The 13,985-nt window shown below is 55.6% G+C and overlaps 1 protein-coding gene across 1 annotated transcript in view; it reads left to right on the top strand.

Moving 5' to 3' along the window:
• LAMA5 (laminin subunit alpha 5) overlaps positions 1-13,985 on the top strand; it is a 232,150-nt gene that overhangs the window by 101,008 nt on the left and 117,157 nt on the right. The window contains exons 25-32 of the mRNA XM_032959653.2: positions 1,589-1,695; positions 4,384-4,540; positions 5,061-5,224; positions 7,392-7,503; positions 8,618-8,715; positions 10,793-10,940; positions 11,571-11,697; positions 12,391-12,530. Of these exons, the coding sequence (XP_032815544.2) occupies positions 1,589-1,695; positions 4,384-4,540; positions 5,061-5,224; positions 7,392-7,503; positions 8,618-8,715; positions 10,793-10,940; positions 11,571-11,697; positions 12,391-12,530 (1,053 nt within the window). The remainder of the gene's footprint in view (positions 1-1,588; positions 1,696-4,383; positions 4,541-5,060; positions 5,225-7,391; positions 7,504-8,617; positions 8,716-10,792; positions 10,941-11,570; positions 11,698-12,390; positions 12,531-13,985) is intronic.

The raw sequence follows: 13,985 nt of genomic DNA, 5'->3' as shown, positions 1-13,985 counted from the left end.
CGACTTGCCTCACCCGCTCGCTTGTGTTACGCTTGAAACGGATCCGCGAGTAGCCTTTGTCGTGAGTGACCCCGTCAAAAATCCCCGCACGCGGCTTGCGACGCGGGCGTCAGAGGACGTCCTCCGACGCCCGCGTCGCGAGATCGCGAATCCGATGTTTAGTCGGCGGACCGTGACATCCGGCGGGGAGAGGGGTCCGGCGGGCAGCGTCGCCGCCATGGCCGATGCCCCCTTGCTGGAGAGCGCCCGCGACACGGAGAGAAGTCACCGTATTCTGTGCAGGTCGTTTGTGAGCGTTTTTTTCCTGCTGCTGCTGCTGCTGCTGGAGGCAGTTTATTGAGCAAAGCTGCATTAAACGGCGTGCGTTGGCTGTAACAACACACGGGGATAAGGGGTGGTATAAGCGGGGACATTCATTGAGCCGATCGTTGACTCTCTTCATCCCTAAAGCCACGCGGCGAGCGGCGTGTCTTTCGTGCGTGCTTGCGTGTGTAAGCGCTGTGTACGTGCTGTGTATGTGCGTGTATGTGCGTGCTTGCATGTATACGTGCTGTGTACGTGCTGTGTACGCGCTGTGTACGCGCTGTGTACGTACGTGTGCGCGCTGTGTACGCGCTGTGTACGCGCTGTGTACGTGCGTGTGTGCGCGCTGTGTACGTGCTGTGTACGCGCTGTGTACGCGCTGTGTACGCGCTGTGTACGTACGTGTGCGCGCTGTGTACGCGCTGTGTACGTGCTGTGTACGCGCTGTGTATGCGCTGTGTACGCGCTGTGTACGCACTGTGTACGCGCTGTGTACGCGCTGTGTACGCGCTGTGTACGCACTGTGTACGCGCTGTGTACGCACTGTGTACGCGCTGTGTACACGCTGTGTACGTGCTGTGTACGCGCTGTGTAAGCGCTGTGTACGCGATGTGTACGCACTGTGTACGCGGTGTGTACGCGCTGTGTACGCGCTGTGTACGCGCTGTGTACGTGCTGTGTACGCGATGTGTACGCGCTGTGTACGCGGTGTGTACGCGCTGTATACGCGCTGTGTACGCGCTGTGTACGTGCTGTGTACGTGTGTGTGCGTGCGCTGCGCTGCAATGCAGTGTGGGGAGCGGTGGTGTCGCGGTCAGCGCTACGCTGCGCTACGAAACCCGCAAACCCGTGTTCAATTCCCGCTCATGGCCAACACCGGCCACGAACATCTGGACCGGTCCTGGGCATCCCCTATGTCGACTCGTCCTCAAATGAGTGCCTGGTGCAGTGTGTCATATTATTGTTTCGTTTGAGTGGTTTGCTTACCTTTCCTAAACTAATTCCTGCCGTGATTTTCTATCGTCTGTTGTCATTTTCTGACCTGCCCCTGCTGGACATCTATGAGAAAGAGCTTTACAGCTCATCGGATTTCTCCGGGATAAATATGCTGATTCTGTATAAACATCGCCACTGGGGAGACAAAGGCGGCTGGGCGTGGTGCTGGCCACCCACCCTCTCGTGTGCCATGGCGGCCTTCTTAAGTGCTCGCTAACAGCACTTGTCCCTACAGTTTGCTAAGGCCGCACGGGGGATCTTTGTCTTTGTGTTTTTGTGTGTGTGGCAGGATTACCTGGTGCTGCTGCCCAGCAGCTACTATGAGGCTCCCGCACTGCAGGTGAAGGTCACGGAGCCCTGCCGCCACAGCGCGACCCTCGACCAAGCCAATGACAAGTGAGGGCCACGCCACACCAACCAGCAGCCTGAGACACTGACTCACTACAGACTGAGACAGGACACTCACTGACTCACTACAGACTGAGACAGGACACTCACTGACTCACTACAGACTGAGACAGGACACTCACTGACTCACTACAGACTGAGACAGGACACTCACTGACTCACTACAGACTGAGACAGGACCCTCACTGACTCACTACAGACTGAGACAGGACACTCACTGACTCACTGCAGACTGAGACAGGACACTCAATGACTCACTACAGACTGAGACAGGACACTCACTGACTCACTACAGACTGAGACAGGACACTCACTGACTCACTACAGACTGAGACAGGACACTCTCTGACTCACTACAGACTGAGACAGGACACTCCCTGACACACTACAGACTGAGACAGGACACTCACTGACTCACTACAGACTGAGACAGGACACTCACTGACTCACTACAGACTGAGACAGGACACTCACTGACTCACTACAGACTGAGACAGGACACTCACTGACTCACTACAGACTGTGACAGGACACTCACTGACTCACTACAGACTGAGACAGGACACTCACTGACTCACTACAGACTGGGACAGGACACTCACTGACTCACTACAGACTGAGACAGGGCACTCACTGACTCACTACAGACTGAGACAGGACACTCACTGACTCACTAGAAACTGAGACAGGACACTCACTGACTCACTACAGACTGGGACAGGACACTCACTGACTCACTACAGACTGAGACAGGACACTCACTGACTCACTACAGACTGAGACAGGACACTCACTGACTCACTACAGACTGAGACAGGACACTCACTGACTCACTACAGACTGAGACGGGACACTCACTGACTCACTACAGACTGAGACAGGACACTCACTGACTCACTGCAGACTGAGACAGGACACTCACTGACTCACTACAGGCTGGGACAGGACACTCACTGACTCACTACAGACTGAGACAGGACACTCCCTGACACACTACAGACTGAGACAGGACACTCACTGACTCACTACAGACTGAGACAGGACACTCACTGACTCACTACAGACTGAGACAGGACACCCACTGACTCACTACAGACTGAGACAGGACACTCACTGACTCACTACAGACTGAGACAGGACACTCACTGACTCACTACAGACTGTGACAGGACACCCACTGACTCACTACAGACTGAGACAGGACACTCACTGACTCACTACAGACTGAGACAGGACACTCACTGACTCACTACAGACTGTGACAGGACACTCACTGACTCACTACAGACTGAGACAGGACACTCACTGACTCACTGCAGACTGGGACAGGACACTCACTGACTCACTACAGGCTGGGACAGGACACTCACTGACTCACTACAAACTGAGACAGGACACTCCCTGACACACTACAGACTGAGACAGGACACTCACTGACTCACTACAGACTGAGACAGGACACTCACTGACTCACTACAGACTGAGACAGGACACCCACTGACTCACTACAGACTGAGACAGGACACTCACTGACTCACTACAGACTGAGACAGGACACTCACTGACTCACTACAGACTGAGACAGGACACCCACTGACTCACTACAGACTGAGACAGGACACTCACTGACTCACTACAGACTGAGACAGGACACCCACTGACTCACTACAGACTGGGACAGGACACTCACTGACTCACTAGAGACTGAGACAGGACACCCACTGACTCACTACAGACTGAGACAGGGCACTCACTGACTCACTACAGACTGGGACAGGACACTCACTGACTCACTACAGACTGAGACAGGACACTCACTGACTCACTACAGACTGAGACAGGACACTCACTGACTCACTACAGACTGTGACAGGACACTCACTGACTCACTAGAGACTGAGACAGGACACTCACTGACTCACTAGAGACTGAGACAGGACACCCACTGACTCACTACAGACTGAGACGGGACACTCACTGACTCACTACAGACTGAGACAGGACACCCACTGACTCACTACAGACTGAGACAGGACACTCACTGACTCACTGCAGACTGAGACAGGACACTCAATGACTCACTACAGACTGGGACAGGACACTCAATGACTCACTACAGACTGAGACAGGACACCCACTGACTCACTACAGACTGAGACAGGACACTCACTGACTCACTGCAGACTGGGACAGGACACTCACTGACTCACTATAGACTGAGACAGGACACTCACTGACTCACTACAGACTGAGACAGGACACTCACTGACTCACTACAGGCTGGGACAGGACACTCACTGACTCACTACAGGCTGGGACAGGACACTCACTGACTCACTATAGACTGAGACAGGACACTCACTGACTCACTACAGACTGAGACAGGACACTCACTGACTCACTACAGACTGGGACAGGACCCTCACTGACTCACTACAGACTGAGACAGGACACTCACTGACTCACTGCAGACTGAGACAGGACACTCAATGACTCACTACAGACTGAGACAGGACACTCACTGACTCACTACAGACTGTGACAGGACACTCACTGACTCACTGCAGACTGGGACAGGACACTCACTGACTCACTACAGGCTGGGACAGGACACTCACTGACTCACTACAGACTGAGACAGGACACTCACTGACTCCCCCGCCCCGGGTGTCGCAGCTGCCTGCTCTACTCCTTCCTGCCGCTCGACGGCTTCGCGAGCGCGGCCGCGGCGCTGGGATTCCACGTGGACCGCTCGGGCCAGCGTGTCGCCGTGCAGGGGCACACTCCACCCCACCTCTCCCCGGCTGCCGTGGTGGAACTCGGCGCCCAGCACGTGAGCGACTTCCCTCCCTTCCACCTTCCCGTCTCCTCTGCGTGCCCCCCCACCCCCCCCCCCCCCCCACTACACACATGAAGACAAAGATCCCCCGTGTAGCCTTAGCAGAGACTGTTGGGGAGCATAGGTGTGTCTGTGTGCGTGTGCGTGTGCATGTGTGTGTGCATGTGTGTGCGCGTGCGTTCTGGGGAGCAGCAGTATAGCAGTTGGCTCGCTGCGCTACGAACCCGGTCACCCGAGTTCGATTCCCACTCACGACCAACGCCAGCGACGATTATATTTATCTGAACCGGTCCTGGGCCTCCCCTAGGTCTACTCAGCCTCAAATGAGTACTTAGTCCGATGTGTAAAAGCATTGGCACTAGGGAGACAAAGGCGGCCGGGCGTGGTGCTGGCCACCTACCTCCTCGTGTGCCGTGCCAGCCTTCACAGGTGCTACTCGCTAACGGCACTTGCCCCGACACCCTGTTAAAGGCTACACGGGGGATCATTGCCTACGTTTTTTGTGCGTGCGCAGGACAACTTGCACGTGGCGCTGGACGGGCTGGAGCCGGGCGACCACGCGCTCGTGCTCGAGTTTGCGAGCGAGGCCGAAGCGAGCCAGACCCCGGCCGTCACGGTGCGGCACGGCCTGGGTGCGGAGCCGCAGGCCACCGTCACCATCCAGCCCTGCGACTTCAGGTGCCCGCCCTCCGCCCAACGTCCCCCAACACAGAATCAGATTCCTTATTTCGGACTGGAGGAAATCCGATGAGCTATGTGGCTCTTTTTCACAGATGGCTGCCCTCTCCTCCGCCTAGCCGGTGCGGCGGGGCACAAGTGCGCAACCCGGCAATGTTTTACAGGCCCGGGGCAAATTCTCCGTTTGGTCGCCCCAGCGGTGTTTTGAGCGGCGAGCTGCCCCGCCAGTCGAGCCGCCGCAGCTTCAGCTGAGCTGACGAGGCGGTGCGCGGCTGGGGCTCGGGGATGGGCGATCAGTTGGCAGGCTTTAGCGAGACGTTAACTGCCTCGCCTGGTGTACAGGAGGTTGTGGGTTCGATCCCGACCCTGACGCCCACCCCCGCTCCCTTCCTCTGGCCTTCACACCTGATTGGCTCACAAGTGATGACATCGCAGCTATCCCTCTATTTAAGGAACGGAACGGGAGGATTTCTCCACAAATCTGGCTGTCACATGATGATGCTAGTTGTATTTACTGGCAAAATGTCATACTCGAATTGTCGATGTTGTGGGTTTACTCTCCAACACACCGGTGTGCTGTACTAGTAACGAATTGGCATCTTCTGTTTACGTGACAAACCCCTTACTAATTGACTGTGTCGGGTGGTGGCGGGTTTAACGACGCATTTATATATTTATGCGATCGAATCCAAAAACAACCTCTGTGTATTTGGTGTTTGCATTTTATCTCTCCCTGTGGTCGCGTGGATTTTTCTCCGGGTCCTCTAGTTTTTCCCTGCCACATTTAGAATCAACATCACGCGTTTAGAGTATTTGGCTGCTGTACATCAACGCATGATGGTAAGCCGTCACTTCGTTGAGCTCTCACTGTAGACCAGATAGCTCAGTGGGCCTTACCTGGTCAAATACAAATAGATTCGAATGTTTGGCCCCCGCGTGGCTCAAACCCAGGCCAGGGCAGACACGGACAGCCGGCAACCCTCTTTGGAATATCTGAACCGGTCCTGGGCCTTCCCTAGGTCAACTCAGCCTTTAACAAGGACCTGATGTGGCGTGCAAACATCACGAATGTGGGGGTAGCCAAAGACAGCGGAGGACATGGTGCTAGCCCCACCACCCTCGTGTGCAGTGTTGGCCTTCGTAGCTGCTTGCTAAGTGTGCTCATGACCTGCTCCATTTTGGCAGCAGAGGTTTCACTTCGAATCATTCGAGCAGCATTATCGTTTCGTTGGCTACGTACTGCTCGGCACAAAACTAACCTGGCCTTTCGCTCCTCACAGAGCTCCAAGTCATCTCGGTCACAGTTAGGCTCGATATTTTCTCCGCTTGCGTAATATTTGGACCTCTTTAAAGGTAGATCTGCGCCAGTTTAAAACATGCATGCTTCCCTGCCCGTGATTCATCATGGGTTTAACCAGACTGGATTATTATACGAAGCTGCGTCATGTAGCCCGCATGCGCAGCCACTGCACGTCCAGGTAACCTCCGTTTGGCCAGATAGAGGGGGCTAAATTGGCGTGGCATTGGCTAGAGAAGGGATGGACTGATGTTGTATTGGAGGGTGTGGAGCGGAGTGGACTTGCTCAATGACTGGTGTCAAGATCGGCCTCTATGGAGGAGGCTCGTTAAGGTTAATGCTTCTTAGCTCTTTCGGTAAAGTCACGTTGAAGGGAAACAATCATCAGGTGATGACTGTTTGTGTTATGGTCGAAATGTCGTGAGAATTTTTATTGTTTTATATATATTTTATTATTTAATTGTTTCCCTTCAACGTGACTTTACCGAAAGAGCTAAGAATATGAGTTACTGCAGTCACGAAAGCTTTAAATCAAAATTTAAGGTTACTACTGTGCAGTTGGAGGCAGTCCGCCCTCCAGCAACAATGCAGGGCAGAGGATCGACGCTCACAACAACGAGCGGAGCGCCGGGTGGCTAAAGCACAGCAAGTTGGCACAGTAGAGGGCACAGGTGGTGGTGCCTCTACCGGCGGTCGTCTCAGTCAGCCGACCCGTGGCACCTGCTGGGTCTGTGTCGCGCGACCTCCTGCCAGCGAGCCGTCGACGCTTCGCGTGCCCTGAAAAGTGCGCCGGGCCTGGCGCAAGCGCCGCGGTGACATCGCCGCCGCCGCTGCTGCGTGGTTGTTGTGTGTGCGTTCGTGCCGGAGCAGCTTCCTGTGCCGGGCCGTGGCGGTGGACGCTCGTGGCCGCGTCGCCGTCTTCTCGCTCGCCAGCCACGCCGACGTCGTCGTCAGCGGCCAGGGCCTCCGCCGCCTCCTCCTCGTCAGTCTCGCCCCTCGCGGCCGCGATGCCTCGCGCTCGCCCTCCCATTGCACGCATCATCCTCCTCCTCCTCCTCTTCCCGCTCCCCCTCGTCTTCTTCCCACCCGGTGTGGGAGTCCCTACTCGTTCCCATCCTGGGCCCGACCTCCACGTCCACTCCGCCGCGATCCTTCCGATCTCCCCACCCCGAGCCACCCTCTCTCGCTTGGCGTCAGTCTCCGCTCCGGCGCTTCCACGGTCGTCGCCTTTCTTCCCGTTCGGTTGTTCTCTCTTCTTCTTCTTCTTCCTCCTCTAGCGCCACTTACCCCTGGACATCTCGAGTGGACGTCCTCTTGACTTCTTCCCCGTCTCTTCGTGTCTGACCTGCTCTAGTCTACTGACCTGCTCTAGTCTACTGACCTGCTCTAGTCTACTGATCCCACTGCTGGTGTGGGAAAGGCCTCCGCTAGGAGGGAGCTTCTGAGCAGCACTTCCCACAACCTTTTCGAGTGTGAGGACCCCTTTTCAGAACATGTATCAGACCACCACGCGCCACTATTAGCCGTTCGACATTGTTCATTTCCTTGGTGAGGATGTCAATTAGTTTTTATTCTTATCCACGGACCCCCCTGTAGTCGCCTCGCGGACAACCACCGTTTGGGAGCGGCTGCTCTAGAGCAGTGGACTCTTCACCTTTACTGCGGCCTTGCACCCCATTGGTTCTCAATCATTTTTTTATCATCTTAATAAATACGTAGGTTTGATGAAACAAAGTAGTTGTACTCACGTGCCCCATGCTTAATTTGGGTTTCGATAATTGACTTTTTGAAAAAACTTTTGGGCAATGTCTCGTACCCACAGGTTAAGAACCACTGCCTTAGAGAGCGCCACGCGGAGCGTGGAGGCGTGGCCCAGTGACGTCACTGGAGGCCGCCATGTTGGCACACGTGGAAGCTACATTTTTTTTGGCGCTGTAAAAGCATTTTACTCGCCACTGAGGTTCAAATTTCGTGTCGGGCAGCTCCTGATACACGGCCTCGGTCCACTACTGAATAACACAACACTTGCTTGTTCTGGGTTGTGTCTCGTTTACAGATGGTTGATGCGTTGTTGTTTATTTTTCTCCTTGCTGCAGCACAAGATTCATGCTGTCCCGTACAAGGACTTCAGCATGGAGCTGGTGGAGCCGCTCGTGCACTGTGTGAGCACGCACGGTACTCATCCCAGCCACAGGTACACGCTCGCATCCTCACCATCGCACCGCCGCTCTCATTCTCTACAACTCATTCATCTCATTCATCCCAGCCACAGGTACACGCTCAGCATCCTCACCATGGCACCGCCGCTCTCATTCTCTACAACTCATTCATTTCATTCATCCCAGCCACAGGTACACGCTCAGCATCCTCACCATCGCACCGCCGCTCTCATTCTCTACAACTCATTCATCTCATTCATCCCAGCTACAGGTACACGCTCAGCATCCTCACCATCGCACCGCCGCTCTCATTCTCTACAACTCATTCATCTCATTCATCCCAGCCACAGGTACACGCTCAGCATCCTCGCCATCGCACCGCCGCTCTCATTCTCTACAACTCATTCATTTCATTCATCCCAGCCACAGGTACACGCTCAGCATCCTCACCATCGCACTGCCGCTCTTATTCTCTACAACTCATTCATCTCATTCATCCCAGCCACAGGTACAAGATCAGCATCCTCACCATCGCACTGCCGCTCTCATTCTCTACAACTCATTAATTTCATTCATCCCAGCCACAGGTACACACTCGCATCCTCACCATCATACCGCCGCTCTCATTCTCTACAACTCATTCATCTCATTCATCCCAGCCACAGGTACACGCTCAGCATCCTCACCATCGCACCGCCGCTCTCATTCTCTACAACTCATTCATCTCATTCATCCCAGCCACAGGTACAAGATCAGCATCATCACCATCGCACCGCCACTCTCATTCTCTACAACTCATTCATCTCATTCATCCCAGCCACAGATACACGCTCAGCATCCTCACCATCGCACCGCCGCTCTCATTCTCTACAACTCATTCATCTCATTCATCCCAGCCACAGGTACACGCTCAGCATCCTCACCATGGCACCGCCGCTCTCATTCTCTACAACTCATTCATTTCATTCATCCCAGCCACAGGTACACGCTCAGCATCCTCACCATCGCACCGCCGCTCTCATTCTCTACAACTCATTCATCTCATTCATCCCAGCCACAGGTACACGCTCAGCATCCTCACCATCGCACCGCCGCTCTCATTCTCTACAACTCATTCATCTCATTCATCCCAGCCACAGGTACACGCTCAGCATCCTCGCCATCGCACCGCCGCTCTCATTCTCTACAACTCATTCATTTCATTCATCCCAGCCACAGGTACACGCTCAGCATCCTCACCATCGCACCGCCGCTCTCACTCTCTACAACTCATTCATTTCATTCATCCCAGCCACAGGTACACGCTCAGCATCCTCACCATCGCTGCGCCGCTCCCATTCTCTACAACTCATTCATCTCATTCATCCCAGCCACAGGTACACGCTCAGCATCCTCACCATCGCATCGCCGCTCTCATTCTCTACAACTCATTCATCTCATTCATCCCAGCCACAGGTACACGCTCAGCATCCTCACCATCGCACCGCCGCTCTCATTCTCTACAACTCATTCATCTCATTCATCCCAGCCACAGGTACACGCCCAGCATCCTCACCATCGCACCGCCGCTCTCACTCTCTACAACTCATTCATTTCATTCATCCCAGCCACAGGTACACGCTCAGCATCCCCACCATCGCACCATTGCTCTCATTCTCTACAACTCATTCATCTCATTCATCCCAGCCACAGGTACTCGCTCAGCATCCTCACCATCGCACTGCCGCTCTCATTCTCCACAATCAGGTGCTGAGTGCGTGAGTGCCTACGTGTGGATAGCTGGAGTGTAGCGGTTAGCGCACTTCGCTACGAATCTGGCGACTCGAGTTCGATTCCCTCTCACGGCTAACACCGGTGACGATTATCTGAACCGGTCCTGGGCCTCCCCTAGGTCGACTCGGCCTCAAAAATGAGTACCTGGTGCAATGTGTAAACATCGCCACTGGGGAAACAAAGGCGGCCGGGCGTATTGCTGGCCATCTCCCCCCCCCCCCCCTCGTGTGCCGTGCCGGCCTTCATAGGTGCCGCTACTCGCTTAACAGCACTTGCCCCAACAGTCTGCTAAGGCTACATGGTGGTGGGGATGATCTTTGTCTTTTGCGTGCGTCTCAGCGCTCGCTGCGTCGACTCCACGTTCTCTCAGCCGGCGGGCTCGGTGCGCTCCGAGGGGGGCCGCCCGGCCCCCACCGGCGCCGGGCAGCGGAGGCCGCCCGGCGGCGCCCAGGGAGCGCCGCCGCTCGTCCACCTGCACGGCGAGGAGGTGAGCGCGGCGCGCGGAGGGCGCCAGCGGGGAGAGGCGGACGCGGCACACGGCAAACCCGCGGTGGCGTGCGCTCCTTCCCGCGGACGAGGAGGAAAAGCACAACGACGCAAACTCTCTCTCTCTGCTGAAGCCCTCTCGTGGCCGGCAGCAGCAGCAGCAGCAGCAGAACTCGACATTGCCACTTAGCTCCCGAATGTTGACACGCGCAAGAAAAGGGACAGCCCACGGAAACGAAAATCCACCGGCTCCATTATTTTGCACGCGCACGGACGTGGACCCGCGATTCAGAAGCATCGTTCACGAGACTAAAACATCTTTAAGGACTGCCTGCAGGCGGGCGGTGTAGCAGTTAGCGCTGCGCTGCGCTACGAACCTGGCCGCCCGGGTTCGATTCCCGCTCACGGCCAACGTCGGTGACGATTACCTGAGCCGGTCCTGGGCCTCCCCCTAGGTCGACTCAGCCTCAAATGCGTACCCGATGTGGAAGTGTAAACATCGCCACTTGGGAAACAGAGGCGGCAGGGCGTGGTGCTGGCCACCCACCCGTCCTTCATAGCTGCCCGCTAACACCCACCTGCCCCTAAAGTCTGCTAAGGCTACACGGGGGATCTTTGCCTTTATCTGCAGGTGCGAGCGAGCGTGCGTCTGGTCGTGCCGGCTGTGGGGCGCTACGTGTTCGTGGTGCACTTCCACCAGCCCCTGCACCCGTCCTTCCGCACCGACATTCACCTGGACGCGGGCCTCTCGTGGCACGGTCTGTTCCCCCCCCCCCCCCCTCCTCTCCCCCTCCACCCCCACCACATGCAACGCGCTTCTTTAAGGGCGAGATGTTAATTACCTCGCCTGGTGTGCAGGAGGTTGTGGGTTCCATCCCGACCGTGATGCCTGTTGTATATTTGGAGTTTGCGTGTTCTCTCTCTCTCTCTCTCCCCGTGGTCGTGTGGCTTTTTCTCCGGGCCCTCCGGTTTTTCCCTCCACGTTTGGAATCGACGTCACGCCTTTCTGAGCATTTGGCCGCTCCAAATTTCCACGTGGTCAGCCACTTCGTTTGTGGCCAGGTCGCTTCTGAAAAAGAGCTGCAGAGCCCAGTGGGCATTGCCAAATATTGGCCGGTGAGTCCCATGGTAAGATGAGCGTGTGCTGGCACGAGTAACGCCGTAATTTGAAAGGGACCACGATTTTAGGTTTTGGGAGAGACAGGGCGGAGATAGATCTACGATGAGCGAGTGGCCGTTCTGACGACCATGACAGTAGCTTCATCGGATAGACAAGGAGGAGGTCAGGTTGACTATGAGCGAGTTGGCTGTTCTGACAACTACGATAGCGGCTCCAGCAGAGGGACAAAGACACACGATGGGTCGGCAACGAGAGAGCGTGATGCTGATGAGACACTGGCCTTGCTGACAGTGGTGGTGCGGCGTGCCCCGTGCATGCTCCGTGCGTGCAGGGCAGCTCAACGCTTCTGCGTGCGTCAACGGCCGGGGCTGCCGCGGGGCGGTGGAGGCCGACGGCTGGCTGGGGCTGGACGTGACGTCTCTGCACGTCGTCGCCACCGTCATCGTGCCGCACGGCCGCTCCCTTTGGCTGGTCAGCAGCCTCCGCGAGTTCTTTCGCGACGCTCGCTCGCGAAGGAACTTACACGGCGTTGCCACGCGGTCATCGCCTCTGCTGCACGGGGTGGCGGGGGGGGAGGGTGGTGGGCATTGCAAAACCGGCGTGCGCCGGAGGGCTGCGTGATGCCGCACGTCACGTGATGGCTGTCGCGTGGGGCATCACGTTATCGTAACCTGTGTACACGTGAGAGCTAATAATGCCTCCGGGTGTCAGCTCACTTTTGTCGTATTCATCTCAATCTCTCGTCTGCAAATGTCTCATGTCTTATGTCACTAACCTGTATCTCCTTGCGTCTCAGTGGGGCCACATCTTGGTGTGAACCACTCCGACTGACCCCCGGGGGTTGCCAGTTTAAGAACCGTGCCTATAGGTTGAATAGGATAGACAGGTTTTTGCCTTCAGAAGGTTTATCCCACTGCAGGTGAAAGGCCCATGCAGGAGGGCAGTGAAAGCATGCGTATGTCTCGATGTCCATGTGCGGTGTCCAAAGCCCGTCGACGCCTGCAATTGCAGTCGAGACCAAACGTATCCTCTCTGGCATTTAAAGTGATGACTTTAAGTGCGTGGCCACGTTCACCTTATATTGCTTTGGCGATGAGAAGGTTCTCTCCGCTGGTTGTGTGTGGAATCTGGTTGGGCGGCATTGCCGTTGGAGAGCTTTAAAGTTGCAAGGGAGTGAATTCAAATCTCTGTTGAGGGGGTTGACTCAGGCCTACCTATCCTGCCTGGGTAGATAAAATAACTCCTAGTTTGTAGGAAATATGGGGTGGTCATTTTATGGAGAGGCCGACCCCTGCCATAAACCATGGAATTCTTGACCCCCGCCACGGGGCTGGCAGTGGAGGTGAACTGTTCATATGTGGAGTTTGTTCCACGCTTCTGTGATGTTCCGGCGATGTCCGGAAATCCCGCAAGAGCAGTGCGAGTTGTGACGTGGTTATGTGTGTGGATCAGCAACGCTGGAGTTGCAGTACACTGTTAAATCTAGATTGAAAGCTCATTTCTTTAGAACTGATTTTTGTGTTAAGTTTGTTGTCCTTCCCCCGCACCTCCAGTTATCATGGTCGGCTATGTACGGTGCAAAAGAAGTTCAACATAAATACAAGACAAAGATCCCCTGTATAGCCTTAACGGACTGTTAGCGAGCCCCTATGAAGGCCGGCACGACACACGAGGGGGTGGGTGGCCAGCACCACGCCCGACCGCCTTTGCCTCCCCAGTGGCGATGTTTACTACACATCGCACCAGGTACTCATTTGAGTCGACCTAGGGGAGGCCCAGGACCAGTTCAGATATTCCTCACCGGTGTTCGCCGTGAGCGGTTCCCTGGGTTCGTAGTGCAGGGCACTAACCGTTACACTACCGCTCGCCCAACATACATACGTAGTGACAATGACCATCATTCAAGTACAAAGTGGTGGGATGATG

The sequence above is a fragment of the Petromyzon marinus genome, chromosome 23 (assembly GCF_048934315.1).
Source record: "Petromyzon marinus isolate PM22_M1 ecotype Great Lakes invasive population chromosome 23, UKy_Petmar_22M1.pri1.0, whole genome shotgun sequence".
Classification (NCBI taxonomy): domain Eukaryota; kingdom Metazoa; phylum Chordata; class Hyperoartia; order Petromyzontiformes; family Petromyzontidae; genus Petromyzon; species Petromyzon marinus.
This window is presented reverse-complemented; position numbering and strand designations above follow the sequence as displayed.